Source organism: Oxyura jamaicensis, chromosome 4 (assembly GCF_011077185.1).
Source record: "Oxyura jamaicensis isolate SHBP4307 breed ruddy duck chromosome 4, BPBGC_Ojam_1.0, whole genome shotgun sequence".
Lineage (NCBI taxonomy): Eukaryota > Metazoa > Chordata > Aves > Anseriformes > Anatidae > Oxyura > Oxyura jamaicensis.
This window is the reverse complement of record NC_048896.1, coordinates 86,890,482-86,917,044: the sequence shown is the minus strand read 5'-3', so window position 1 is coordinate 86,917,044 and position 26,563 is coordinate 86,890,482. Positions and strand designations below refer to the sequence as shown.

Here is a 26,563-nt window from a genome sequence, read left to right as displayed (position 1 = left end):
GATTCCCCAAGAGGTTAGATTTGGAGGAGCTTATCTAAATGTACCATTGGGATTATCATGCTAATTAGGTCAAATAGTGAGCTGCCATTCCCTTGTGTATGTGAGTATTTATGTACCCGGTTTTGGTGGGAGGAAAGGAATTTAGTATGTATGGCACATATTCTATAAATTTATGGATTCTGTATGGATCACTGCTGATTCAAGATTCTGTTTTAAGGTGCTCTGGGGTAAGTATGAAATGTCATTTAATGTCTAGAAAATACATGTAGATATATTATTCTGGCTCTGAACCACTGCATATAACTAAGAAGGAACCACCTGAATTCAGATGTATTTCAAAGAGCAAAAGCAAAACAAATGAAAAAACACAACTGTTTCTGTTACTAAACCTACCAACCTAAGAATTTTCTGAGCACCGAGTCCAGCTGCATTACTGCAGTCAGTCATGGCATACAATCCTGCATGCAGGCACACAAAGGAAGCTGTTTCTAGAACAAGACAGGTCATTGGGCAGCCCTGTCTCATTGGAAGGCCATTCCAAAACCTTGCAAGTCTACTAGATAAGAACTTAATTTTAGTTTTCAGACTGCATTTATTAATGTTGATTTTTTTCTTATGTCAGTCTTGTTTATTTATTTATTTTCCTTAAGTAATGCCTCTTTCACTCTGGATTTTACTTCTCTGTTAGCAAAGAGCAATAGTATTAACACAAATATTAACAACTTAAAGAATTTAATGCCATACAGGGTTTCGTTTTTGAAAATTGAGGTCCTCGTCTTAGTTAATATTTTACACTCCGCCAAGGTTCAGATTGCATGCAAAGTTTTGGTTATCTACTCCAGACATGGCTTACTGGATAAAAACAAATACCCCAAAACAAACAAAACCCCCACAGTCCTTACAACTAACTAGTCATTTTAACTATGGTAAGATGGCATAGCCAATATGTTTAGGACTGGAACACTTCATTAGTCTTTTGTCTTAGAACAACTGACAAACTGAAGATGATGAGAAGTAGACACGATTATCGTGTCGATGAATAATACCCTTCTTAACACTGCATTCTCAGGGGGCAGCTAAAAGATTTCACACCTTAAGATAAATAAACGTAGAATATCTGTTTGGCTTCGGTGACAAATATCAGAGAACAAAAGGAGCATGTCTGTTGAGAAAATTTTGGGCCCATAAGTAAATAGCACCTCACAGTCTCAGACTATGAATAATACTATTATGATTAAGCTGCCAAATGCTTTATGTTGTAGTTTTTATTTTTCCCAAATGCCCAGAAAGAGGAAAGCAGTCCCAGCAGTTCCTATGGCTGAACAGACTGCACTACTGAAGTCATCAGCCTCTGTCCAGTAGAGCTGTGGGAGCTCAGGTTTCACAGTAGACAATACGTCCTGAGCTTAGTGCAGCCCCGGTAACTCTGTGCAGCAGATGCTGATGGCAAAAAGTGATGTTTTACACAGAATATGGTTTCCATAAAGCAGAAGATGATGGTGAAAAGTGATGGCTTACACAGAATATGGTTATAGCAAGGTAGATAACTTCTGTAAGACATGACTGAGAACATCAAACACCACACTAACTTTCAACTGACAATCAAAAGACCGAAGTAATGATAAGGAAACCTTTCATACTGTTGTAAATAACGTAATTTATGCAGGTTCTTGCTCAATGGTTTTATTCTCACCCTGTTCTTTACAGTATTCAGTTTCAAGGTAGCTATTCTCTGGGACAGCTAATGCTGACAGACAAATTACCTTGAACAGTCAGCTGAATTAAAGGCAGAATTGTAATTTCCCTCTTTTTGTGTCTCATGACTTGATTGTAGCTACAGCATAGTTTCTTTTTTTTTGAGCTAATTAATAACAGATTTATAATTCATAACAGATGCATCACAAAGGGCCTGTAATGACAATTCCTGCTTTAAAAGCAACACTGCGACAAGAATGTAATGGTGAATGCAATTGTGCTCAAGAAACCTGATGAGAAAGGGTTTGGCTTTGTTGTCCAAATGCCTAGACCTTACCACCTTCTATGGTACCAGGGCACCACATCTGCCCAGCCATGGTAAACTATCGGACCTTATTGATCATTACAGAGGCAAGACAAGGTAATCCTGCATTCCTGTCCATGTAAAACACTACATGTTATGCACCACTATCAATACCAGTTTTAATATATCATAAACCGTGAGTAAATATTGACATTCATTTGTAAAAGTGCATGCTGTGATTTTCATTCAGCATCTCAAACACATCCGGCATTCCAAAGCAGACATGTAAAGTTATCAGTTGAGCTTTCCTTGTGCTTTAGCATTTCTCCTCAGCATCCTGAAATATTCCTGCTCATTGTCCCAATAAATATCCTCTTCCACAAACACCATCATCCCATCTTGTGTCTCTCCCCTCTTTCTTTCTTACCTCTCTTACTGAGGAATAAGCAGCTGCAACTGATATCAAAAAATCACCGCCCTGGGATCAAAATGCAGCTGTCAGCCTCTCTGTGATTCTAATACCCTGCTGGGCAAATCCGCTGAAGCTACTTACTGTTGGAAAAATAGTCAGATAAACTGTAATACTTTTCTGTCAGTTTATTTGTGCAAAGGACAAATATACTAGGACTAAAACTGCAGACTGAAAATGCTGATTTATAGTATGAAATAAGAAGTTAGTTCCTTTCTCATTGTTTCAGTCTTAAGTTCTTGGCTTGAGCCAAGAACTTTTGTTTTTAAAGATGAAGTTAATCTACTTTTTTATTATTATTTTTTGCAAAGGAGGAAAGAAAAGCTCCATACTGTGCCAAATGGAAATAAAACAGGAGGCACACTAATCTTCTGAGATCTCTTTGAAGTTTAGCTTTCCTGATGTTGGAAAGGGTAACTGAAAATATATTTTGTTTTCAGAAGTGAATGGATTTCAAACATAGAAATTTTACTTTTATGTGACATGACTATCTCCCCCACTGGTACTTAGTATTCAGACTGTTTTAACACTTAATACAGCTGGTTTTGTAAGCCAAAAAATCTGATGATACTCACCCATTCATTACCTTGTTACAGTTGTACTGAGATTCACTAGAAGCTTTCTTCTTTTTAGGGAACATACACAGGTAAATCTTTGACAAGTCTGGTCTTGCAAAGAGAGTTTTGTCATTAGAGTTTAAATGCAAAGCTGGAGTGTTTCCACTCCTCCCATCCTAGTTTTAGTCCTGCTTCCAAGTCTCATTTGGAAAAAAACAAGCAAACAAAACACCACCACAAACATCATGTTCTATACCAGTCTGAAACAACCAGACCTATCTGTTAAATCAGATTTACTGCCAGTGTTTGTCTTTCTTCATGAAGAGTAGGGTAAAGTGTTGCCATTTCAGAGTTACGCATTGGCCAAAACATAGGAGATCAGGTCTAAGAAGAGTGTTTGAAAATGGAAGGATATTTTTGTTTTTGTTTGTTTGCAAAGAGCCTTGGCCGATTATTTTATTTGTTCTAAGATTTTCTTCATAGCTTGTTCTTTACACTGAACTTGGAATGTTACTGTGAAATGGGGTTTAATTTCTCAAAGTTTTGCAAGAAAATATAATTTTCTTCATTGCATAAAAACTGTCACTGAGTTTATCAAATGGATTACAATGGATGCCTCAATCATAACCTAGTTTAGACCAGCATCTTTGAATCAAAAAAAGAACACCACAGTTATTTAATGTTTATTCACAAATATATATATATATATATATATATTTTTAATAAAAAAAAGCATTAGAAGTATTTATTGGCTCTACCCAAAGAGCAGATGTTTTCCACAGTTGTGCCAGGCAGTTCTCACTGATTCTCAGTAATTCTCAGTAATACGTGATAAAATAAGTGAAAGAGAATTAAAGATGCGACTGTCATCTTAAATCAGACTGTGATGTTTATGCTGAAACAGTGAACTGCCCTAGATTACTGAGAATTTCAGAGCTAAACGTTGATCCCAAAATTACTGAAGACAAAAATGGATGTACAACTTCAGCAAAGGACTTCTTGAAAACCAACGCCATTAGTCCACCAAAACCAAGAATTAGAATATCCCAATGCTACAGACTAATTCAAATGTTACTGCTGAAGTTACAAGTATACTACCAGTATATGAGCTGCTTGCAATTATTATATTAAAGAAATACCAAAGGAGTTTTGCTGTACATTTTTTTTTGTTCAAAATAATCTAAAATTTCCTTACACACTCTTGAGAATTCTAATTATTTATCCAAATATACTGTTGCTAAAACAAACAGAAGCATACCACATACAAAAACGTTATTTTATTTTTTTTCTTACGAAAACCTGTGGATTTATCCAATAAGCAGGTTCACTTTTTCAGACAGATCTGATGATGTTGTTTTCCTTGAAAGGAATACACCCAACAAATGCAATTAAAATCTGTGCAAAAGCCATAGAATTGGGTCATTTTATACGTCAGTAAAACCAAACTTTATGTCCGTACATAGTCCCAATTAATTCTTCATTTTTTTCCTTTTCATTGCTTTCCATTCACCCTCCTGTGTAGCAAGGCTACTAAGAAGCTCTTTCACTTTTCTCTTTCTGGCTGAATCCCTGTAAAGCAAACAATGAACGTGTTAAATATTTCAGGAAGATTATATTAGGGAAAATAAGTACATTTAGACTGTAATCATTAATTTACAGGAAGCCCCACATATCTTAGATTTCACTGATACACACTTTACATAACAACTTTCAGCATATTCTTAACTAGAGAAATGAAACTGCAAAGTTGAAAGTTAAAATAATCTCTAACAAAAATACCTGTTCTCCCCAAATTGCCAACTTTTACTTATTTAAAGTTTTGTACTATTGATTGTTCTTGTCAGTCTCATCACACAGCAAAGAAACGGACAGAAGAACAACTCTTAAACTGGTGCTGAAGAAAAGGTTACATTACCTCTCCATGATTTCTGAAAGTTGCATTCTAGCCAGAAACTGGTTATCCTTCCGAATCTCACGAACAGCTCCCTTAAATTCACGTTTATGCTTGTGAATCAACCGCTTTCTTTCTTGCTCCTTCTTGCTGCTTCCCTGCTTTCTTCCAAACTCTAAACTGAAATGAAAATGCGTATATGTGAGCACAGAACACCTTACCAAAAAGGACTTCATGTGCATAAGGAGTGAATTTTTGTCTGAACATGAACTGTATTTTAATTTCTGCATATTATGTAATCAACTTGAAAAATAAGGAGCTGCCCCAGTGAACATCCTGGAAAAACGCTCACCAGACTTTCTAACCGCATGTCATCATCATACAGATGACAAGCAGATAACATTTTCCAGAAAACAGATACGCTTCAATCCCCCCCATATGCAGCCTGCATTTTGTTAAAGACTGAAAAAGCTAAAGCAGGTAAATAAAAGATGTCTGGAGAAAGATGGAATCTCCTGATGTATCTTAAGTTTTTGCAGACTTCCTTTGCAGATGAATTCTGAAGAAATGGTCTCTTCAGTTAACTTGATGGTAAATGTGTATGGCAGAGGAAAGCTGTCCTCTTAAATTAGTAGAGTAAGTAAGACGCAGTTATGCCCTTGTAGATAACAAACAGGCCTAAATGAGTCAGCAGCCAATATAAGGCAGACTTCCTGAATCAGAACACAGCTCTATTATCTACAAAAGGAAATTAGTGTTATTTAAATTTAATTCCAAACCAGAATATAAAAGTGCACATGATCAGTGTAAGGTCTATAAAAAGAAAAAAGCTCCAGGTTTTTTGTCATTGCTACTGTTGAAAGGTAGAAAATTGCTTGGGAATGAGGAATGGGGCAATCAAGTATGCCTAAAGGAATGCTTAATCTGACACATTACTTGTTATGTTCCGTGTACAGGAATATTCTGCCTGATCTCCTGCACCAGTGATACAACCCTCAAGATTTCACCACCCATCTTTACCTTTATGTATTTCAGTATGATTTTTACAACTCACTTTTGTTCTTGAGACTAAAGTGCTTTTACAGAGCATATGGCAAAATATCAGATAATAACAACCCCTTCTCAACTGGAAATTTATTAATTTTTAACTGATTATATGGACAAGAGTTGATTTCCAGTGCTATTTTTTTCCCTCAAGACAATCTTTGCTCTATTTCTTAGAATTCCTCCTTTCTTCTTCTTTCCCTTCCTACCACCCAAGTAGCTGGTCCTTCGCAGTTTGTGCATAAAATGCAACAGAGAAACAGTTAGCTGGTTTATGTCCTGTTTTCCAAATCTGTTTAGTCTACTGAAAATCTCAATGTTTACATACATTTTTTCTTTTGCACTAAGAGTTGCTTTACTTACACTTTCACAATCTTAGGCGTAAACTGTTTCAATGGCACTGGCTTCTTTTTCTCACAGATCAGCGGAGTATAGTGCTTTGCTTTGTTCTCTAGCTCTTTCAGAGCACCGTGATACCATTCCTGAAAACGCAAATCAATTTACAACTTTAAAAGTGTTTCAGAGACACCATAATTCACACCTTACGGTAAATTTAGTCAAAGTAATGTCCTCCCCACATGTTCTTCTTCCAAGTGAAATCATTGCTTTTCTTTAGGACACTGCTAACACTGAAATGCTGTAACCCTTCCAGGCTGGGTAATTTTTAAACACTTTAGGAATTCTATTAAGATGGTAACATGGACAATAAGAAAGGTCTGCAAACAGTTTCACCTAACAGAGGAATAAGCAAGACTAAAGCCAGTAAAATTCAAGAGCCTGCCTTTCAGAGTCATTCTAAGGATGTTAATTTTATTTTGCTGGCAAAAAATAGGCCATTTTGCATCACCTATGTTACCAAATCTTGTTCTCTAAGGACATTTCATGATGTCTCTTTGAGGAGAGGACAATTCTGCTATATCCAGAAAAGACAGATTAAAAAGTATATTTAAAACTCATTGCTAGACAAACAAACAACTGACCTCACTCAAGTGAGGTAGCTCACCAGATATATTCAGTTTAATTTTTCTGACGCAGTTACAAATACTTTCTCATGTACCAACATGTATTTGGTTGTATTAAGCTCTTACATCCTCACTACAAAAGTACAGGAGCAACTGGATGACCAGACTACTAGTCTTATAAATTAAGCCACAGAATGCTACATTATTACAGCTCAAAGTGCTATTCTCCTCAATTAGAGGGATAAGATATACAATGAAAAAGATACTTTCTTAGTATTCTCCATTTTTCTTTGATTTCTCCAAAGAAGCATCATTATGATTTCTGAAGAACAATTAAGGCAAATGCTTGACCCTTGTGAACATCTCACTGATGTTATACTTTTTGTTGTTGTTTAACCACAGATGAAGATCACTGAATTTGTTAATGAAATAATTGGTTTGATTGGTTCATTCTTAATTTCATTCTTAAGGAACACATACCTGCATTTTTTCAGGATATTCATTCACTGGCACATGTTGTGTAAGAAGTATTTTGACGGGATGCATTATTTCATGGAATGATGGTAAAGACTCATACAGAACTGCACATCTTTTAATGAGATCAAAACACAGGGCTAGACACGATAACCTGTTGATGTGCAAAATAATATAAAAATTTCACTTGCAAAAATTGCACTGAATTTTTTAAAAAATAATCAAATTAATTAAATCTGGGAGCATTAGCAGTGTTTATTATTAAGACAACCTGACACAGCCAGTTACAAGGTTGTTCCAGGTTGTAATTTCAGACTAAAATTTCACTTTTACTGCAAGTAAATACCCAAGAAATCCATTAGCAACACATCTTTATGTGAGCGCACAGAGCACAAGCCAATGCTGTGTCTGCTGCTTGAGTAACAGGTTTTTATACTGGTTCTAGAAGTGCCACACTTCAAAACAGAATTAGTAATTTTTCTTTTTAAACCTTGTAACAAAATCCTTACTCATCCCTGAAATAAGTTATGGTATAACAGATGCACAAGGTAAAAAAAAAAAAAGGTCAGACTTGCATAATGAACATATTTAACTGTAGTCTAACTTTAGGATTTGATTTCTTCAGTGTCTCCTCTAACATGATATTTGTATGTAAATACGAGCATGACAGTTCCAAGTACTGAGCATGTCCTCTGTCTCTGCATCATTTCATCAGTCCACAGCTGTACAGAAAAGGAATGGAAGGGCTGACCACTCCAACAAATGCTCTGTGTAACGTTCTGACAGAAGATTAATATTTCCTATGCATAAAAATAAAGCAGAACACCTCACTGCTCTTACTCTTACATACCTGATATGATTCATTTCTGTTCTGCTGGCTTCCTTTAATCTAGTCACAATACTCAATGGCAAATTTTGCTTCTGCCAACTTTCCAAATCCTTCTTATCACACACCAGAAGCAGTTCTAAATTTTTCCCCATTGGTGTGAATGGATGCACTACAGTGTAGCCTAAAAACCAAGAATAATAATCATAAACAAATCAATTCTCAGCATTACGTCTAAAGAACTTTTTAATCATACTGCCTTAAAACAAAACAAGCAAACAAACAAAAAACACCTTTACCAGTACAAGGTTTTTCTAAAATCATGGACCACAGGCAGAATCCTATGTATATATGGGGAGAGAGAAGACTAGAGAAGATGCCTGCCCTGTGGGGAACAGGATGGACAGTTAAACTGCCAGTGAGAGCGAAGCATTGGATATGCTTAAGAGGAAAAGGCAAGGAACAGGACTTTCCATTGGAGTTACGAGTAGAAGGCTTTAACCAGAAAGTGGGGAAGCAGCAGAGTGAGCATGAGCAGCGAAAGCTCCCAGTTACTGCACAGCACTGAGCCTCTCCAGTGGCCTCTCGGCAGGGACCCTCAGATGCATGCTGTAAAATCCTCTCCCACTCCAGCAAAGCAGTTTTAAGATGTGAAGTAAATGCAGAATACACACTAGGGCTGGCAATACAGAATAGACTTGAGAATCATTGTGCTAAATAAGCTGATCTGTGCAACTGGTACTTGCAGACCAATGTGAAAAACACATTTGTGGAGTTTCATGTCTAAGGTAGAGAATAATTTGTAGTCCCTGTGCTGGATTTTTTTTTTCCTTAGGTCCGACAAGCTTGTAGTTGAACTTATTTCAAAACTTTATTATTATCAGCTTTACTTGTGAGAGGACAGCATCTTTCGTTAACAATTCCATTACCTGAGGCTATCAACAGACAATCCCTTCCCCTCCCCCTTCAGCTTTTCTGCTTTTTATTTAAAAGTCTAAACCAGATCAAAACCTGTACTCCAGTCTTTTATGAAGTTGTATTCTCTATTGTTTCTCCATGTAACAAATTCTCCATGCGAGAAATGGCCTAACTTGCAAAATGAAATCAGAAAGAGTTCTATTTGCTAATGTTACTTATTGTCAAAATTGAACCCAAAATTTTTTGGTGTGACAGTATATCAGTATTCCAGAGAACTAGCTGTCAGCTCATTTTAAAATAGTCTTTGTTGACAGTAAAACCATTACATTTATCAGCAATAGTTCCACCACAGATACTTAAGAACATGATTAGATATTTAGTAACTTCAGAACATCAATATTGATTGAAAAACTCTCAGAAAGAGAATGCTGTGCCTCTAGCATATCTTCTATTGAGCTCTTCCTTACTGCTAATAAAAACCAACACCATGCAAATTTAAGTAGTGCAAAAACATTAGCAGAAATACAAAGGAAGTTAAAAAAATAGTTGAAACTTAAACCATCAATCTCCCCTAAATATTTAAAGTAGTTTATCTGACTTAACTGATACTGTACCCAAAACCTTTATAGAGCATGTATTCCTATGAGAGTAAACAAAGGCTAAAATACTTTAAGTGCTGTGTAATGCACCCACTCTGTAACCTCTTCCCACCTCTAAGAGTTCAGCTGTCGGTGTTCTGAGAATCCAGGGCTTTAGCTCTGATGCAGCCCAGCTGTGTAACTTTGGCTCTCACTTCAGAGGAAACTGCTAAGCTGTGAGAAGGAGCTGGGTGAGTCTGCAGGGTACAGCCACACAAGATAATAAAGGTGAAACTGCAGCACTAAGCTTGTTGAGAAAGGGATCATTAGTAGCTCAAGAATTCACAAGAAGAAAAGACTATCAGCATGGAAAGGAATGAAAATCCTAAAGGAGAAAAAAAGGGAGCTGCAAGACAGCTTAGTACCACTGAAGACATACTGGAATGCTGCAGCAACAGAAGCTGAACCTTCCTCACCTAACAGATGATCACCCTAAACACAAAGACTTCAGGTGATGAGCACAGTAATATTTAGCCTGTAGTTCATTAAATCCCAGATGTCTTCTGTGAGGATTTGCCAACAAATCATTGAATTTTTCACTTGAGAATATCCTGCCTGCGGTCTCCTGGTGCATGCTGACACTCAGAGTGACCTAGGGATACTAGCACATGAATTAGTTACTATGCCCTGACAAAGCTCTTTTAAGTGAATTTTTGTCACTAACCTTTTCAGTAAGAAGCCTCAGTTCTAGAATAACTTTAAAGCTTGAAATGAGTCCTCACAGAAAAAAAAAATATTACAGACAAAGACTGGCAATTAAAAATCATTTGCTAGCATATGGATCCCATTGAAAAGACAGCTTCGTTCTCACTGTTGTCTGCACAGACTGCTAAGTTTGCAGTTATGTTACAGCACAGCCTAATCCTCTGCTTGGGGGGACAGCTGCCTTCTGTTAAACTACAACAAATCCTTGTCAAACACATAAAAAGGAAAAATACCAACTCTGTGTTATATTTCTCTCATTTATCTGGGCGATACGGCTATTAGCAGATAAGGGAGGCTACTTGCAGGGTACTCATTGGTAATCCCATTGGAACTGAAAATTTTTGAGTGCGGTCTAATCACACTGACTACTTAGAACAACAATACTGCCAAAATACTGCATGGTGGGCAACACTACTTTATTTCCCTTACCAACTTCAGTTTTCTTTCCTGACAACATTAGAGAATCTCATTCATAAGAAGATGTCTGAGAATCAAAACTGTGCACGGCCAACCTAGCAGATGATTTTGGTCTTTTGTTCAAAATACTGAACTCAGTGTGAAAGATAATTATTAAAATTTAAAAGAAAAACCCCTAATATAAAAAATAATTACTCATTTATTCTAAACAAACTCACCCTGGGCTTGCTTTTTGGGGAGTGATATGTGAAGTACTCCAACAAGAAAATTGATGAGTTCTGGTACAAATCTTCTGGAGAGAGAGATGTATTCCAGGAACAAACAGCATATAAATAAACCTTTAATAACATCTTGCAGTGTTGTGATGCGACACTATAAAAAAAAAGAAAAAAGCACATCATGTTAATTAGTAAATGTCTATCCATCACAAATATTGCATCTCCCCCAAAGTAGAAATATTTAATAAGTTTTACCCATTTAAGATCTGTAAAATGATAGCCTTTGGACTTAAACGAAAACATACTGGCTCTCCCTTGCACACACTAAAAAATATATGCAGAAATGAGCAGAAGGTCTGTCAGAAGAGATTTAGCCACTAGAAGGTGCTAAATCACAAACAATAAGTTCTTTTTACTTGTTTGTTTCTGCCATCTGACCTGTTCATACATTTCAGTCCTATTTCTTGCCCTCCAATGCCCCATATCCATTTCAGAAGTGAAAAAAAAGAAACATCTGGCTGAAAGCAACTTGGTTCTGCGACAGTAACAGAACTAGCTCAAGACTTTCAAAGCATATAAACAGGACATTCGGGTAGAAAAAATAGGACATATTTTAGCTGCACTGCAATGCATTGTGCTAGATAAGATTTTAAGGAAAATGAACACTGGCAAGTTTTTAAGTAAAGATCTTTCTTAAGTATGACCAATTGCAATATAACTTATAGCTGGGGTCCTACAAAGAAACAAGGAACAATATGCTGAGATTCAACATCACAGACATACCTTAGTAAGCAGCTGACTCATGTATATAAAAGCAGGAGTTACAACTGGATGCCAGAAGTCAGATGTTGGAAACAGTAGAGATGTAATTTTCAAATAAATAAGCTGACAGCATATAAAAGAGAGTAAAAAGGCAAAATATAGTAAGACACAATTCCCAAATGATTTTACACATATCTAACTGTGATGTATAAGTAACTGTCAGGTAGTAGTCTAAAAACACTAAGATATACATCACTGAGAAAGCTGATATGATACACAACCTATTTACTGAGATGACTGTTAAAGTTACATGAGAAAATGGACTATCCATTATATGTCTAACACTGCATTAACTCAACAAGGCAGCTGGAGGAGCAACCAAGGACTATGCCCACCACACTGACGATTTATTCCATGAGGAAATGTGATAAAGTTCTGCCCCCTGCAACCACACATTCTCATATCACGTAAAGAAATGAACAAGTGGCCACCTTTGACAAATTTCAACAGGTCCTCAACACAGACAATTAAGTAACCAGGACCCTCAGGCACTAGCAGGTAACAAGTAACAAACACAGCCAGGAGAACTAGCCAGCAATTATGTACACTCTTATTGAAGGGAATGTAAGAGAGCTGTGAGTGACCTCCTGTCATGACCGTAAGAACCTTAAACATCAGCTGCAGGGTAATTTGATAAATGGATCTAAGTGGACATTTGCATAGTAAGCTAGACACAAGTCAAATTTTATTGTTTCAGCTCCGTTTTCTTCTATGAAGTTTTTGTTGTAAATAAATATTCTCCTGAACTGTTTAGTTACTAAACACCCCTGATCAAATTAGCTTAACTATAAGTATGTGTAAAGTCTACTAACGCAACTGGTCTAAGGAACCTTCATTCAAACAACTGCTTTGGCAACAGGACAGTGATGTAATTCTACCCTAGAACACAAAGATGGCTTGAAACCTGAAGAAGTCCATGGAATGCAATGACACTCAACAGTGCCACTGGTGTCTGAAGGGTGACAGTGAGAAAATAAATAATTATAAGCTCTCTACAACACATTTCCTGCAAAATGTAAAACATCATGAATAAAGACTCTTCAAAAAAGAACACAATATAAATGCTGTCCAAGCTGTAAGAATCAAGTCAGCCAAGTAAATCCTCCAGTCTATGTTCTTTCAATACCCTAAATATTCCATTAGGCACCATTTCTCTCCCAGCTTGATGAAACAAAAACAGGACACTTCCTTAGGATTACTACCTTATGGTGGCTCTTTGAAGCATTTTATTACAATAATCAAATACTCATTTTCCATATGCTCCACCTGTCAATTCCCTAACAGCCATTTACCTAGACACTGAAAAAGGAGTGTGTTCAAATTTAGCATGGCCGCTGAAATTTTGAAATAATACTAACACAAGATGGAAAGGTCAGTCCTTTCACTTTGAGTCATTAATTTAGCATCACTCATATTGATAGTACTAAATGTTGTATTTTATATCCAAACATTATTTCCCTGTTATTCTTGTGAACCTAGGAGACAGTGAACTTCTATGGAACACTTTTTAACTATTTGCAGTTAACATAATTAAAGAAATCAGGACATAACTGACATCACTTTTTCCTAGAAATACCCATTGAAACGCCATCAGGAAAACAAAGAATGTTCTAGGTAAACTGAAGCAGCAATTTTAAGATCTTTTCCCTTTACTAACATTGCTAAGTCACACTTCCACTCTGTAGAACGTTTTGTTACCTGCAGAGAGGCAATTTAAAATGTAAGAAACCTAAGAAGACATAGATGCTAATAACTTATTATATGCTTTGAAATGCAAAATTACATTTCCTATCTTCTGCCATTTACTAGCACTTCTGTACTCATGTAAAGAGCAAGAGATTTTCTTAGCAGTAGGTGTTTTTTACCGTGTCTAAACCTGGAAATGTTGCACGGCCTTTGACTTCAATTGCTTCTTCCGTGTCATGCGCAGCGTCTCGAAGGACAAACTTCATACTGCCACTGGCTGCCTCAGGAAACATCTGGCAGAGATTGTACAATGGCCTATTAACAAGAAATCTAAGTCATGATCAAGTTACACCATTGATCTTAACCAAAAAAAAGATTTTTAAGCACCTGTAGGAAGATTTCTTGTGTTCCATCCATAACAATAACAAATTCCCCAAAGTGTATTATTTTTAGAGAAACAGCCATGCTGTATAGATTATTACTGTAATATTTTTGGTTTACAGATGTATTTTTCATTGGGCCTTACAAGATCATCTCTGACTTGGTGGTTTCTAAATCTTAAATAAAAATTTAAAAAATTAAAAACTTTAAAATACACTCTCAAATCATGTGATACGATTGAAGCATATCTTTCTGAATCACCTAACTCTTCATTTTACTGCACAAAGGTAAACTGGCACGTAATAGTAGGCAGCTCTCTACTCAAACTACTCTCAGGCAATGTTAAGCACTTAAAAAGGCAGCAATGTAGTTAAGAAATTTATTATTTAAAACGAGAAAAAAATACCCACAAAGTTAGGTCAGTTGCTGGCCCGTGGACACTGCCTACAGGGAGGTGCAGACAGGAGCCTGCATCTGCTTTTCAGTAATTTCTTTTAAAATGTTTGTGGTGATATTAATAAATCCCAGTTCTATAAAGCAATCAAAATGTGTTTAGACATTTTTACAAAAGTGCAGCATTTGACCTTCAGCAGGTTGGTGCTCTTGCTGATGAATGCAACAGAGCAATGCATGCTAAAGCTGTCCACAACAGACTTTTTTTAAAACTATTTATTTTTCAATATGCTTTTTTTTTTTTTATTTCATGCTACATACAAATAATTAATTGAAAGAAAGTTGTCTAGCCTGCAAAGTCTAGCTAGGAATAATAGACCAGTTTTGGGTGGAAGGGAACTTTGGAGCTCATCTTGAGCAAACCAAAAGGTCCAAGCATGGCTAACTTCAAAGCTGCCTGAGGTTGCTTGCAGTTTTGTTGAGTTTTGGGCATCTTCAGGGGTGGAGATTCTACAGCCTCTCTCGGAAACCTCTTCTGATGTCCAACACCCTCGTTGTGAAGAATTTTTCCTTCCATCTAATTGGAATTTCCCTTGTTGCAACTTGTGTCCATTGACCCTCATGCTTTGCTGAATACCCCTGAGACAAATTTGACTATCTTTGTCCATTACATCTTTGAAGACTACAATGCCAAATTGACTAATTCCTGCAAAATGTTTCTTTGGAACATTTATATGGGCTTGCTATAACACTCTTTATTTCCATTTTCATCAGGTTCCAAACCTGAGACAATTACAGAATGGAAACCCACGTAAGGCTGCACAGGCAACAGCACACTGTCATTGCAAAGCTTGAAGTCCTTGATTAGAAGTATAAATAACTTCATATTTGCATAAATAACTTCAAGTTTGCATGCACACATGATATATAATTTATTCACTAACCATGAAAAGCATTTTACAGATCAAAAATTACATTCTGAGAATTTGAAAATGTCTTGGTACAATTAATAGCTCAGACTACGTCAAGCAGATTTAAAACACTAAAGAGCCAGAGAATCACCAGTTACCTACAATTCCAAGATTACTATTTGAAACAAACTACATTCAAAATGCCTTACCCTATGTAGCTTTTCTCCTAAAACCATAATGTAGCAAAAGTCAACAGGATTTATTACTTACAGGATGAGTTTGTCAATTGCTTTGAGGTCTGGTACAGCCAGGTTTGCTAACTCCCCAATATAGTCCAAAAGGAAGTCAAACAGTTTCTGCAAGAAGCACAGCATGTTACAAATTATCAGTGTTCTTTCACTGCATGTATTTTTTAACAGCACAGAAGAACAGTGACACAAAAGTCAGAAAAGAAACATTACAGTACATTGATTCTGCTATCCACAACATAGGAGCATGTATATTTTATACCACTTCCCGAATACTTACTAAACCTTATGCAGGAATTCAAAGTTAATTTCAAACCTTAAAATGCAAGACAAAACCAACCAAACAAAAAACATACTTCCAACTTTGTTTTGTTTCCCACTGCAAGGCTTGGATGATTGCATTTCTGAATCCTTTCCAGAATAATAAGCTGTTGCTCTATTGTTCTTCCAGCCAATAAAGACTTAAATTTCTCATAGGATTCCGGAACTATAATGTAAAAACAAAAATTGACCAGACAAAACCTCAAACTTATGATATTTAAAGCGATCATCTAATAAATTTCCAATTTGAAAGTGTTACTTTTAGAAAAAAAGATACCATTTAGTCTTTAAATAGTAATATTTTAAACACTAATAACCTATCAATATGTAACATAACTTATGAACATAAGTCAGAACATTTTCCAACAATTAAGATTCAATTCATCCTGAGCATAACGATGCTGACACCCACACAATGCATAAGAATTAAACGTAAGCGTACATTCAACCATAAATTTGCCATAATACAATTAGCTCCATGGTTAATTCACATCTAACTAACCTTGGTATGAAAGGATATTAAAAAAGTAAGAAACTTGCCACTGACTGAAAATAATTGTACCAAAAAAAAGGCCTATTTTCAGTCTTCTGCATAAGTTAACATGCTATAAAACATCCTAAATGGTGCTGTTTTTTGAGTTAATGTGACCGCTTTCTGGTTAAGACAAAATCTGAATGGTATTTAAAGGGTTTGTGTAATGTATGTTATCTCCTTTTGATGAAAAAAAGCATGCATTGATGGAAGCTGTTTGAAAGATTGTTCAATCTTGTAATGGCTAATTTTGTTATAGAAACCTATACTAGGACAAGAGCTAGTTGTATTAGGTAATTAATATTAATGAATGTTTTGTGTAGTGCTTGGAACATCCCCCCCTCCTTCCTCCTAGGCACAGACCTAGAAAGAGTCAAATTTCAGATGTCTCCATCTCCAAAAATACTGCCATGTTATATCACAGGGATTACACCTCAGAGTCCTGCCTCTCTAAGCATCTTTTCTGACCAAAAGGCGAGTCCAAACACTAGAGAAGGAAACCTCTCCTCATGTAAATATAGATAACAGAATCCTCTTTAAGATTCCCTTATGCAAAACACTAGCATTTTGAATTGGATGTACTGCTGGCCTTCAGAAATGAGCACAGATCTTTCTGCTTTCACCCCCTATAGGTATTTGTCACTTCTAGGGCTGCTAGAAGCAGCAGTAACAGCTCTGGGGCGAAACAGATCTGTTTTCCACTGCTCACAGCATGATCAGTGCTAATCACTAACGAGCTACTGACTCCTGGGATAGCAGGAGATGGCTACAAAGCAAAATGTCATAGATGAGCAAGAATATTTAAGATCCTGAAGGAGAGAAAAAGAGACTGGTTATAAACCCCCTAAAGACAATATGGATCTCTGGGTCCGTCCTTTGCTTACCAGCAAATGTATAAGGAAGCTCTGCTTTGGCAGCTTCCATTTTTGGATCCAGTCCCTCCATGTTCTGTGACTCATTTCCAGTTGTCTTGTCTTTCTTCTCTTCTTTATTTCCTGCAGCTTCTTCTTCACTCTCAAGGTCAGATTCAAGATCAGAGTGGTTGTCTGCAGCAACATCCTCCTCATCTTCAGAAGCAGATTCTTCCTGGCTTTGGTCATTCTCATTATCCTCCTTCCCACCTTCCTCTTCCTCTTCTTCCTCTTCCTCCTCCTCCTCCCCCTCCTCCTCCTCCTGTTCTTTGTCCTCCTCTTCCTCTTCATTTTCAATATTGATTTTTCCATCCTGCCAGTAGGGAAAATAAGCCAGTTAAAACAGTGATAAAGTAACAGCACTTTGCCAGAATCACCATGGAAAACTTTCATTAAAGGCTGCCCTGACCAAGCAGTGAATGGCAGCTGTGCCAGCCAAGAAGGGATTTTAAGGAGAGAATGTGCATACAGGTATAAGAACAGTGGGGTATTTCCAAGGAGCTTAAAGAAACGTGGAGAGGTAATATCTGAGAACTAAAATAATCAGCAGAAAAATAAAGAACACTAGCAGATGATATAAAAAAAATTCAATGTCACTTAAGAAGAAGCATCCTTCGTTAGAAAATACATTTTAAAAACTATTTCTATGTATTAAAATAGCATATCAGATAAATAATTGTTCCCATCCTGATTTTCTTAATTATCAATTTAAAGTTGCATCCACAATTTGCATTCTCTGACTTGAGGACAACAGCAATTCCCTTGCTACTCACTTGTAAGAAGAGGAAGGGGTTCTTTCAGAAACTCACTCATCCTCAGGCTGAAATTCTGTGAAAACTGCACTGAACATAGTGCAAATTAAAAAAAAAAAAAAAAAAAAAAAAAAAAGACTAGAAGGGCATAGAAGGGCTAAGGCCCTCCCTTCAGCCCAGAAGCCTTCTAACAGTATTGAAGGGTACTTTGATAACAGCAGTATAGAAGGAAACGGCTACTCCCATCTCTTCCCCTCTACTCAGCACTTCTATTAACCACAGAGAATACACCGTCCAGTTTTTCAGCCTTCAAATACAAGAAAGGTATTTATAAACTGCTGCAAGTTCAGCAGAAAGCCACCAAGATCATCACGGGCCTGGAGAACCTCCACGTTGAGGAGAGGCTGAGGAACCCAGGCTTGTTCAGCCTAGAACCAAACAACAGCCTTCCAGTTCCTACAAGGAAGGTCACTGAAAAGGCAGACCAGCTGCCTTCACTGCAGTACATGGTGGAAGAAGGAGAAGCAACAGAAACAAGAAAAGTTCAAACTGATACAAAGAGTAACTTGTTCACACTAAGGACAATCATGCTGTCCACAAAGATTATGCAGCCTCTGTTCCTGACAAGACTGGGTAAAGCCCTGAGCAACCTGGTGATTTCATAGCTGACCCTACTTTGAGCAGGAAGTTGGACCAGAGTTCTCCAGTGGTCACTTCCAAACCAATTTTCCTACCTTCGTTTCAGAATTCTGAAAAAGCTGACATTTCAAATCTTACCTTGTAAGACAATAAACGTCTGTCATCTTTGTCCAGGATAAACCCGTCAGCTAGATCATCAGCTGACACATGGCTGGGTTTCTTTTTAGTTTCTTGTTCATCTATTCCACGCATTCGACGTAGGCGATCTGCCTGTGTGTTAACAGAAATACAATACACAGATGTGAGCCATCTAGATGAATCATGTCATTACACCCGAAGGGAAGCTCCCTCAAATACTACAGCTAAGAAAATCAGAGGAGAAAAAAAAAAAGTTAACTAGCATTTTCCAACTACCCAGTGAAAAGAAAAGGCAGTGATCTGACATACTATGGGCAAAAACTGATGATACCTTATTTTTGTTGCATAGTACGATCTGATAGCCTAATCCAATAATGTAAGTGATAACACTCATTTGGAAGGGTTTAAATTGGGTTTACAAAAGCATGATGTTCTCACTATTTATTTTTTATCTGCTTGGTTTATCAGACAACGCATCATTCTTAGAAAATGTAAGCTTCTAAAAGTATTTTATGATTCTGCAGTGTTTATCTGTTTCCCCTACGTGTAACAAGTTTGCAGTAAACACAACCATGTCTTAGGATTTTAACACTACACTGAGTTTGTAAATAGACTCAATGGGCAATATCTGAAACACCCATTTTCTAAAGCATTTCTGCCTAGGCAAACAGCTAGACTGTCCATCAAACAAGAAGACAAGAACACAACAGAAAAAAATCTTCCTGTTCTGCTGTTAGCTACTGAGCTTTCTGAGGTAACATGAAGGTACCACATCCCTACAGTCTTAAATATGTCCCTAGTATCCCAAAAGAAAAAGGAGAGAAACATTTACCAACTAATTTATTCTTTCTAAAGGACTCAGAGCTCCACGTGGCAGAAGCAGCATGCAGTATTTCCCAAGAGAACCCTACTTCTATGCAAAGGAAAGCTATATACATGCTACCACTGGGAGATTTGCGACACCAGAAGAAAGCAGTGACTTGGCAGTGCAGTAATTCAACTTCTGTGCCACAAGGTATTTCTCCTTACTGAAGTGCATCTCAACTCTGAATAATTTAAAACATTTAAAGGCAATTCAAACTGATACTGTATTTTTATTGAAGAAATGTCAACTCATTTCATAAACCTCACTAGTCATGTACTAAGTTCTGTTTTTTTTTTTTCTTTTATATCAGATTGCAAACGAAAAACAAACAGAGATTTCCTGAATTCGCCCTCTGACGAATTGCAGTTAGTACAGCCACTTTCAATCTAAGGTCAAGCAATGAATGTAAGTGGTCACTCCCAAAAGACAGGTTACAAAACAATCTAAAACCATAAATGGTGTACCTCGAGCTTCTGGAGTCGCGCCTGCTCCTCTTTTGCCAATTCTTCTTCTGTCTTCATCCTTTCTGAAGGTTTTGCTTTCATCTCGAATCCAAGTTCTCGAACAATCATATCATATTCATCAGGCTAAAGAAATATTTATATAGTTGTTTATTATCTTAGTTTTATTATTCTGCTTTGCAGCCACCCCTCTGCCAGACATAACAACTAAAAAATAAGACCTTTAAGAAATAAGGCAAAGACCATGTCCAGAAAAAGCCACAAGAACATTCAACTCAGTATTAACATAATGAACAGAACAAATTATTGAACAGAAATTCTCCCTGAATTCCCTTCCATTTAAGTTACTCACAACTGAAAAATGTACAAATAGTATCATAAATGACAACTGGTTTATATATTGAATGAAAAACTTCAAATATTTTTATTACTAAAACACCATTTTCTCAAAGAGCAACTCAAATTAATAAATTCATAGCTTACATTTCACTTTATAAATATTGTCACACATGAACTACGTCCCTGCTATCTTATTAGTTATACAGATGTCTACCTCTGATACTCAGTAAAGCTTAAGGAGTGTACATGGGAGAACAGTTAGCAGAGATTGCACTGGACTTGTGAATACAGACTTCCTGATAGATGTTTAAATGACTAAACCATACAGTGATATATACTAAAATTCAGTTCTACTGATTTTTCTCCCTACATGCCACTAGATGACTTTCTCTTATTCAACGTTAATGTTACAGAGCATTACTAATTCACACTCTGATATCCCTGATAATTGTCAAATTGAAGTTCATACGAAGCAAGGGAATCTGATTTTCCTTTTCAGCAAAGTACAGTAACATTTTTTTTTGTCTAGGATATCACATTACCAACATACTGGAGTATTCAGCATATTATGAAGCATCTCAAAACAAAAATAAATACATCAAAATATGACCTTTTGATCCAGTATATTCTGTTCATTATTTACAATGACTTTTAACATAAGATCAGTTAATGAGTTCCATCTTTTGAATTCTACTGCCAGGGAACAAATGAAATATGATATAAAATGTGGACAAGAAAAAAAAAAAGTGCAACACATTAAAGTGCCTATTCTTAAATTTAAAAGATTATTTCTCTTAGTATAATGTATCACTAAGAGAAAATGTTTTGAGGCCATAACAAATTTATTCATTAGCTTAATATTTAAATTCCTTTTTGGAAAGACTGTACCCAAATCACAACAAGGAAAATTTTGTTGTCAAATCAAAGTTGTTTTATCCAATGAACATTGCAAAGGCATTCACACTAAGTCAACATTCTCAATAATTTTTATTTTTCAGGAAAATGTATTTGTCTTAAGAATAACGTGCAGCTAACAGTGTTTGTTGTTGAAAATGCAACCTCTCTCGTATTTAATGTATAATAAAAAGCAACTGGTAATTACAAAAAGATAAATAATATAAATCCATACATTCTTCCAGTTAACCAAACTGTCTTAAAACTGTAAATTCCCTTAGTGTGAACGGCAGGCAACATTTTATTTTGTGAAGTGATGAACTTGGCCTTACACATCAGACAGAATGTAATCTAGCCAAAACCTTACCTTGGGTTTTTCTACCTCTTTGTCCTTTCTTTCTGACTTTGGCGTTTTGCGAGCCATAAGGGTTTGGATTTCCTTCCAGTCATTGTCAAGCTTTTCTGTAAGTTCTAATGCACTTTCTCTTTGACTTTGCCTCACTTGCTAGAAAAATAAAACACAAATACAGGTGTTACGTTCAGCTGAACATGACAAAGCATTTATAGCACAAAACCAAAATGCTGTCTTTAGCAAATAGTTTCCAATACTTAATATTTTAAAGGTAAAATCTCTCTATGACAGGAGAAGTACAGTTATACTGGATGCCACACAGGCTGCATACAGAAAACAAGTTATACAAGTCAAGAGGAGAGATTTGGAGATACAAAAGAATGGTAGATATCCAATGCATTTCCTAAACCTTCTCCAAAGGCAGATGGACTTTATGCAAGGACCTCAGACTCTTTTCCTTGACAGCTATTAACCTTGCTTTCCAAGGCACTATTTTACTCTGCAAAGACAGACCACAATGGCTTCTTAACCATACATAATTTATAAATTAGGGCTAAAAACTCACCTTTTCTTGTTTAGATTTGGCTATCAACTCTTCTATGAGTTCCTTTCTAGATTTAGGTTTTTCCTCCTCTTCATCTTCCTGCCCACTTGATGCTTTTTTACGGAGGAGGCCTCCACCCCCTCCAAAGTGAGCAGCGGTTAACTCAGCTAGAAGAGAAAATAAATTGTGAATCCTTTTCAAATCCATACATCAGTACTGATGCTGCTGGGACAATATTCCCCTATTACTTGAGAATGGGAGCAATTAAAAGTATTTAATCATCCATGTACTATTCCCATCCCTATAAACAGCCATACCAAGACAGAGAGATGCTGGCCACATACCTTAGGCTGACAAACATTTTGTGAGAGATAGGAATATGTGTTTTTTCAACATTCCAACTAGTATTTAGGTGCAGAGTTGCAAGAAAGCAACTTAAACTTCAGATGCTACCCAACATCCTCTAAATATTGGTACATATTAATGCTGAAAAGCCCACAGATTAAAGAAGCTTGCCAGGAAGGTTGTTCCAGCTCAGCATCTGCTAAGATCCAGACAGCTGTTCCATGTGTGGTTAAGAAGTAATCAACACTGGCTTAAATTTCCCAACCGGTTACATAATACTTTTTCTCAGTGAAAGACAGTACAGAACACATTATAAAAATGTACCACCAAGAAAAACAACAATGAAAAAAACAGAGCAGTGGGATATTAGCTGACATGTCCTACCTGACAACGTTCCTCTTTCTTCTGTGTCACTATCACTATCAACAATATCATTCAGTTTTTCAATTTCTGCCAAAGACTGGCCATAGTGAGTCAATTCTTCATCTTCATTAAGGTTATAGATATTTTTCTTTCCATAATTTTGCTAAGAATAGTAAAACAAACCAATTAAATAACAAAAGATTTCTAGCTTCAGGCAACAAATTAATAAAGACAGTACTTTCAATGCTAATTGAGGAGATTCTTACTCCAGTTCTGGGCTGTTTTAAGAACACTACCAGATTAATCTTTTCATTCAAATACCTTAAACCTTAACCGAGGGAGTACGACGCCTTTCTTATACTCATGTAGATATGAAGTAACTCAGAAAACCTAAGGAAGCTTAAGTTTTATTCATATACCATTAACATCAATGATTCACTATCACATTTCTAGCCTAATGAAAGCACGAGTAGACAATTATACTGCACTATTCAATGTTCAATTCTGAAGACTGAGTATAATGAGGTGGAAATAATACTGCACATACACTTCACATTACAGAATGACAGCAGGTTATAGAGCTCCTATAGTCAGCAAATAAAATGGCTGTTCTCCAACAGTTATAGTGGAATCTCAAATTGTACTTGATGGTGGATGCCTTTTTCTAAATTAATTCCCAAATCATAACAAGTCTAGAACAAAGAAAACCAATCAATCAAATTAAAACTAGCTTTCTTCATAGAATGGTTTGGGTTGGAAGGGACCTTGAAGACCACTCAGTTCCCACTCCTCTGCCACGGGCAGGGACACGTCCCACCAGACCAGGCTGCCCAACGCCCCATCCAGCCTGGTCTCGTGCACTTCCAGGGATGGGGCATCCACAGCTTCTCTGGGCAGCCTGTGCCAGGGCCTCACAACCCTCAAAGTGAAGATTTTTCTCCTAACCTCTAACCTAAATCTCCTGTCTTTTAGTTTAAGGCCATTTCCCCTTGTCCAATCACTACACCTCCTGACAAAGAGTCCCTCCCCAGCTTTCCTGTAGACCCCTTTAGGTATTGGAAGGCTGCTGTAAAGTCTCCCCAGAGCCTTCTCTCCAGGCTGAACAACCCCAGCTCCCCCAGCTGGTCTTCATAGGAGAAATTCTTGCATATCAGTGCTCAAATATGCTCACATAAACTTCTGCATTAGAAAGTTGTCTTGCAAAACCAGAGAGATTTAATGGAAAATTCTGGATTCCCAGAAACAATTTTTTTTTTTTCCCATAAGAGTTCCTAACATATAAATTATAAAATAGAAAGCATTAGCCTGCAAAACCCCCTGTTAAAGGTGACCCCACCAACCTGTTGTTGTTTTTTTTTCTCTGAATTCCCATTCCTATACTTTACCTGTCTTTCCAAAGTGAACCGTCTTATCATCTTTTCCTCTGGACTTATTTTAGTGTTATATTCACCAAAACGTTTATCTTTAAACACATTCGTCTTTTCTTTTTCTTTGTATTCTTTCAGTAATGTTTGGGTACGCTAGAATGTCAAAAAAAAAAAGGAAATTAAATTAAAAAATGAAGAGAATAAATACTTTCAAAACCAAGGTGAGAAAGGCTCTATAGTATCCTGGCAGTATCATCTAGTTGGTAAGAATGCAGTGAAAGAGAAGTGAAAACTGAACAATAAAAAAGAGATGAGAAGTTCATATGACATACTCAGAAACATTACCTACTCTTACAAGCTGCCTAGAATAAAACAAAACACGGTACGCTGTACTTTATTCTGTCACATATAAAAACTAAGCTTTGCTTCTGAAGAATTCTAGTTTCAGTCTGAAACTTAGTATAAGAGAGTAACATATTAAAGAAAGCAACAAAACCCCTGTGCCAGCTGAACCTCTTCTGGTCTTGTCATCTAACACATAAAAAGCAAACAAAAAAAACACACCAAGAGGTTACATACATCTAGTTCTCTGCTTTAGTGTTGAGCACAGGGAGGTTATGCATCAGAGCAGTAAAAGGAAGTTAGCAGACCTATATGAGCTTGTATGTGCTGCACTTCTGGCACAAGTATGAGGACAGGCTTACTTTTCAGCACCAGTTATCTAATTCATTACAAACATTTGATTTACCTCACTATTAAAACCCGAAGACCTTCAAATGTGACATTACATACTATTAAATTGTCTCAAATCTAGATTTGTAATGAGGGATGAAAGCTAAAATATAATTTCATGCTGAAATTACTACATAGTTCCTGAAGGAAGAAAGCACTGGCTGTGCTTAGATTCAAAAAGATCCACGTTCCTTTAGAACATGTTAACTGAATCTGATGGACAGGTATCTTTGCTATTGATAGTGCAATGAACTTGCAAGCTACTGCTGTGAAGGAAAAGGCTGAGTTTCCTGCAACAGGTTTCTGCAGCCCTGCTGAGCATCCCAAACTCGCAGAGAACCCCGTAACGGACAGCAGAAGCCAGGCTTCACTATGACAGTTCTACCTTCCTCCACAGAATACATAAATGATCGTGGAACTTAAACGCTGCCCATTAATATATCTTGGAGCACACAGCATTGTTTTGCATCCTAACGTCCTTCCACAACATAACTATTTAAGCATTGCACAAAAAGCAATCAAGTTTTCCAAACCACTGATAGTTTTTGCATGCCTGTGCAGTTCCCACTGCAGTGAGACCCCCTACTCCTCTTCCAGGCTTTCGCTATTACAATAATGTTGTATCATCAAGAAACTTAACATCCTGCAGCATCTAAATCTGACCAAGATAACGAACACTTGTATTTGCATCCTGTCCATGTGTGCTGCTGTGTTCTGGTCCCAGGACATTTGAGAAGAGGCTCATTCCCACACACATGATGAGGACTGACTGCATCAATGAACCACGTGCAGTGCGCTGGGGAGGGGCGTTTTGCCAGGCTCTCCATCACCATCAGAGCAACATGAGGTGAGGTGAGGTGAGATGAGGAGAGAAGCCACTTATGCCATGGAGGACCGATTTGTCTCTCACCTCCAGGCTTAGTGCCTCTCCATCACAGCTTCCGTCCTTCCTCCCCCGTTTTGACCCCCCTCTTACCTTCTTGATGGCCTTGGAGCGCGAGACGCCGGGCAGCCCCACGTCGTTCTTGGTCTTCCTGCCCAGGATGTCGAACTTCTGCCTGTTGACTTTCACCTCGAATGGATTGCTCCTGACCATGGCCATGGCTGACTCCGCGGAACCCTTGCTCTGGGAAGGCGCGGAGGCCTTAGGCCTCCTTTTCGCTGCCTTCCCCATTCCCGGGGAGGAGGAGGGGGCTCAGAGGGGACGGACAGACGGACGGACAGATGACCTGACACCCCGACCAACCAAAATGGCGGCAAGACAAACCCCCCTCAGCCCTCACAGCCGCCTCCCGACCAAATCGCGCGAGACTTCCCCCAGAAATCCCGCGAGACCCCCGGTGCAGCGCGGCGCGGCGGAGGGAGCCGCGCGGTGACCGCGCTCCAGCAGTCCGCGTGCCCCCAGCGCCAGCCACGCACCGGCGGCGGCCCCGCCAGTCTCGCGAGAGC

General features: G+C 37.5%; 1 protein-coding gene across 1 annotated transcript; it reads right to left on the bottom strand.

The window, feature by feature from the left end:
* Nucleotides 1-3,563: 3,563 nt before the first annotated feature.
* On the bottom strand, nucleotides 3,564-26,563 carry NOP14 (NOP14 nucleolar protein). Its single transcript, XM_035324932.1, has 18 exons — nucleotides 26,091-26,563; nucleotides 24,401-24,535; nucleotides 23,037-23,178; nucleotides 22,329-22,474; nucleotides 21,779-21,916; nucleotides 20,182-20,304; nucleotides 18,853-18,984; nucleotides 17,297-17,636; nucleotides 15,916-16,046; nucleotides 15,582-15,667; nucleotides 13,806-13,941; nucleotides 11,902-12,003; nucleotides 11,119-11,272; nucleotides 8,247-8,406; nucleotides 7,403-7,550; nucleotides 6,324-6,442; nucleotides 4,941-5,096; nucleotides 3,564-4,594 (listed from the first exon to the last, which is right to left on the bottom strand). The coding sequence occupies exons 1-18, from the start codon at nucleotides 26,286-26,288 to the stop codon at nucleotides 4,495-4,497; spliced, it is 2,646 nt and encodes an 881-aa protein (XP_035180823.1). The 5' UTR covers nucleotides 26,289-26,563; the 3' UTR covers nucleotides 3,564-4,494.

What these genes read in the sequence shown, in the direction of transcription:
- NOP14 (XM_035324932.1), bottom strand. Translation starts at nt 26,288, where the DNA reads ATGGGGAAGGCAGCGAAAAGGAGGCCTAAGGCCTCCGCGCCTTCCCAG. An exon ending in CGCGACTCCAGAAGCTCGAG is followed by an intron (nt 18,985 to 20,181) that starts GTACACCATTTA and finishes GTTAACACACAG; the next exon opens with GCAGATCGCCTACGTCGAAT. An exon ending in ACGCCTAAGATTGTGAAAGT is followed by an intron (nt 5,097 to 6,323) that starts GTAAGTAAAGCA and finishes TTTTCATTTCAG; the next exon opens with TTTAGAGTTTGGAAGAAAGC.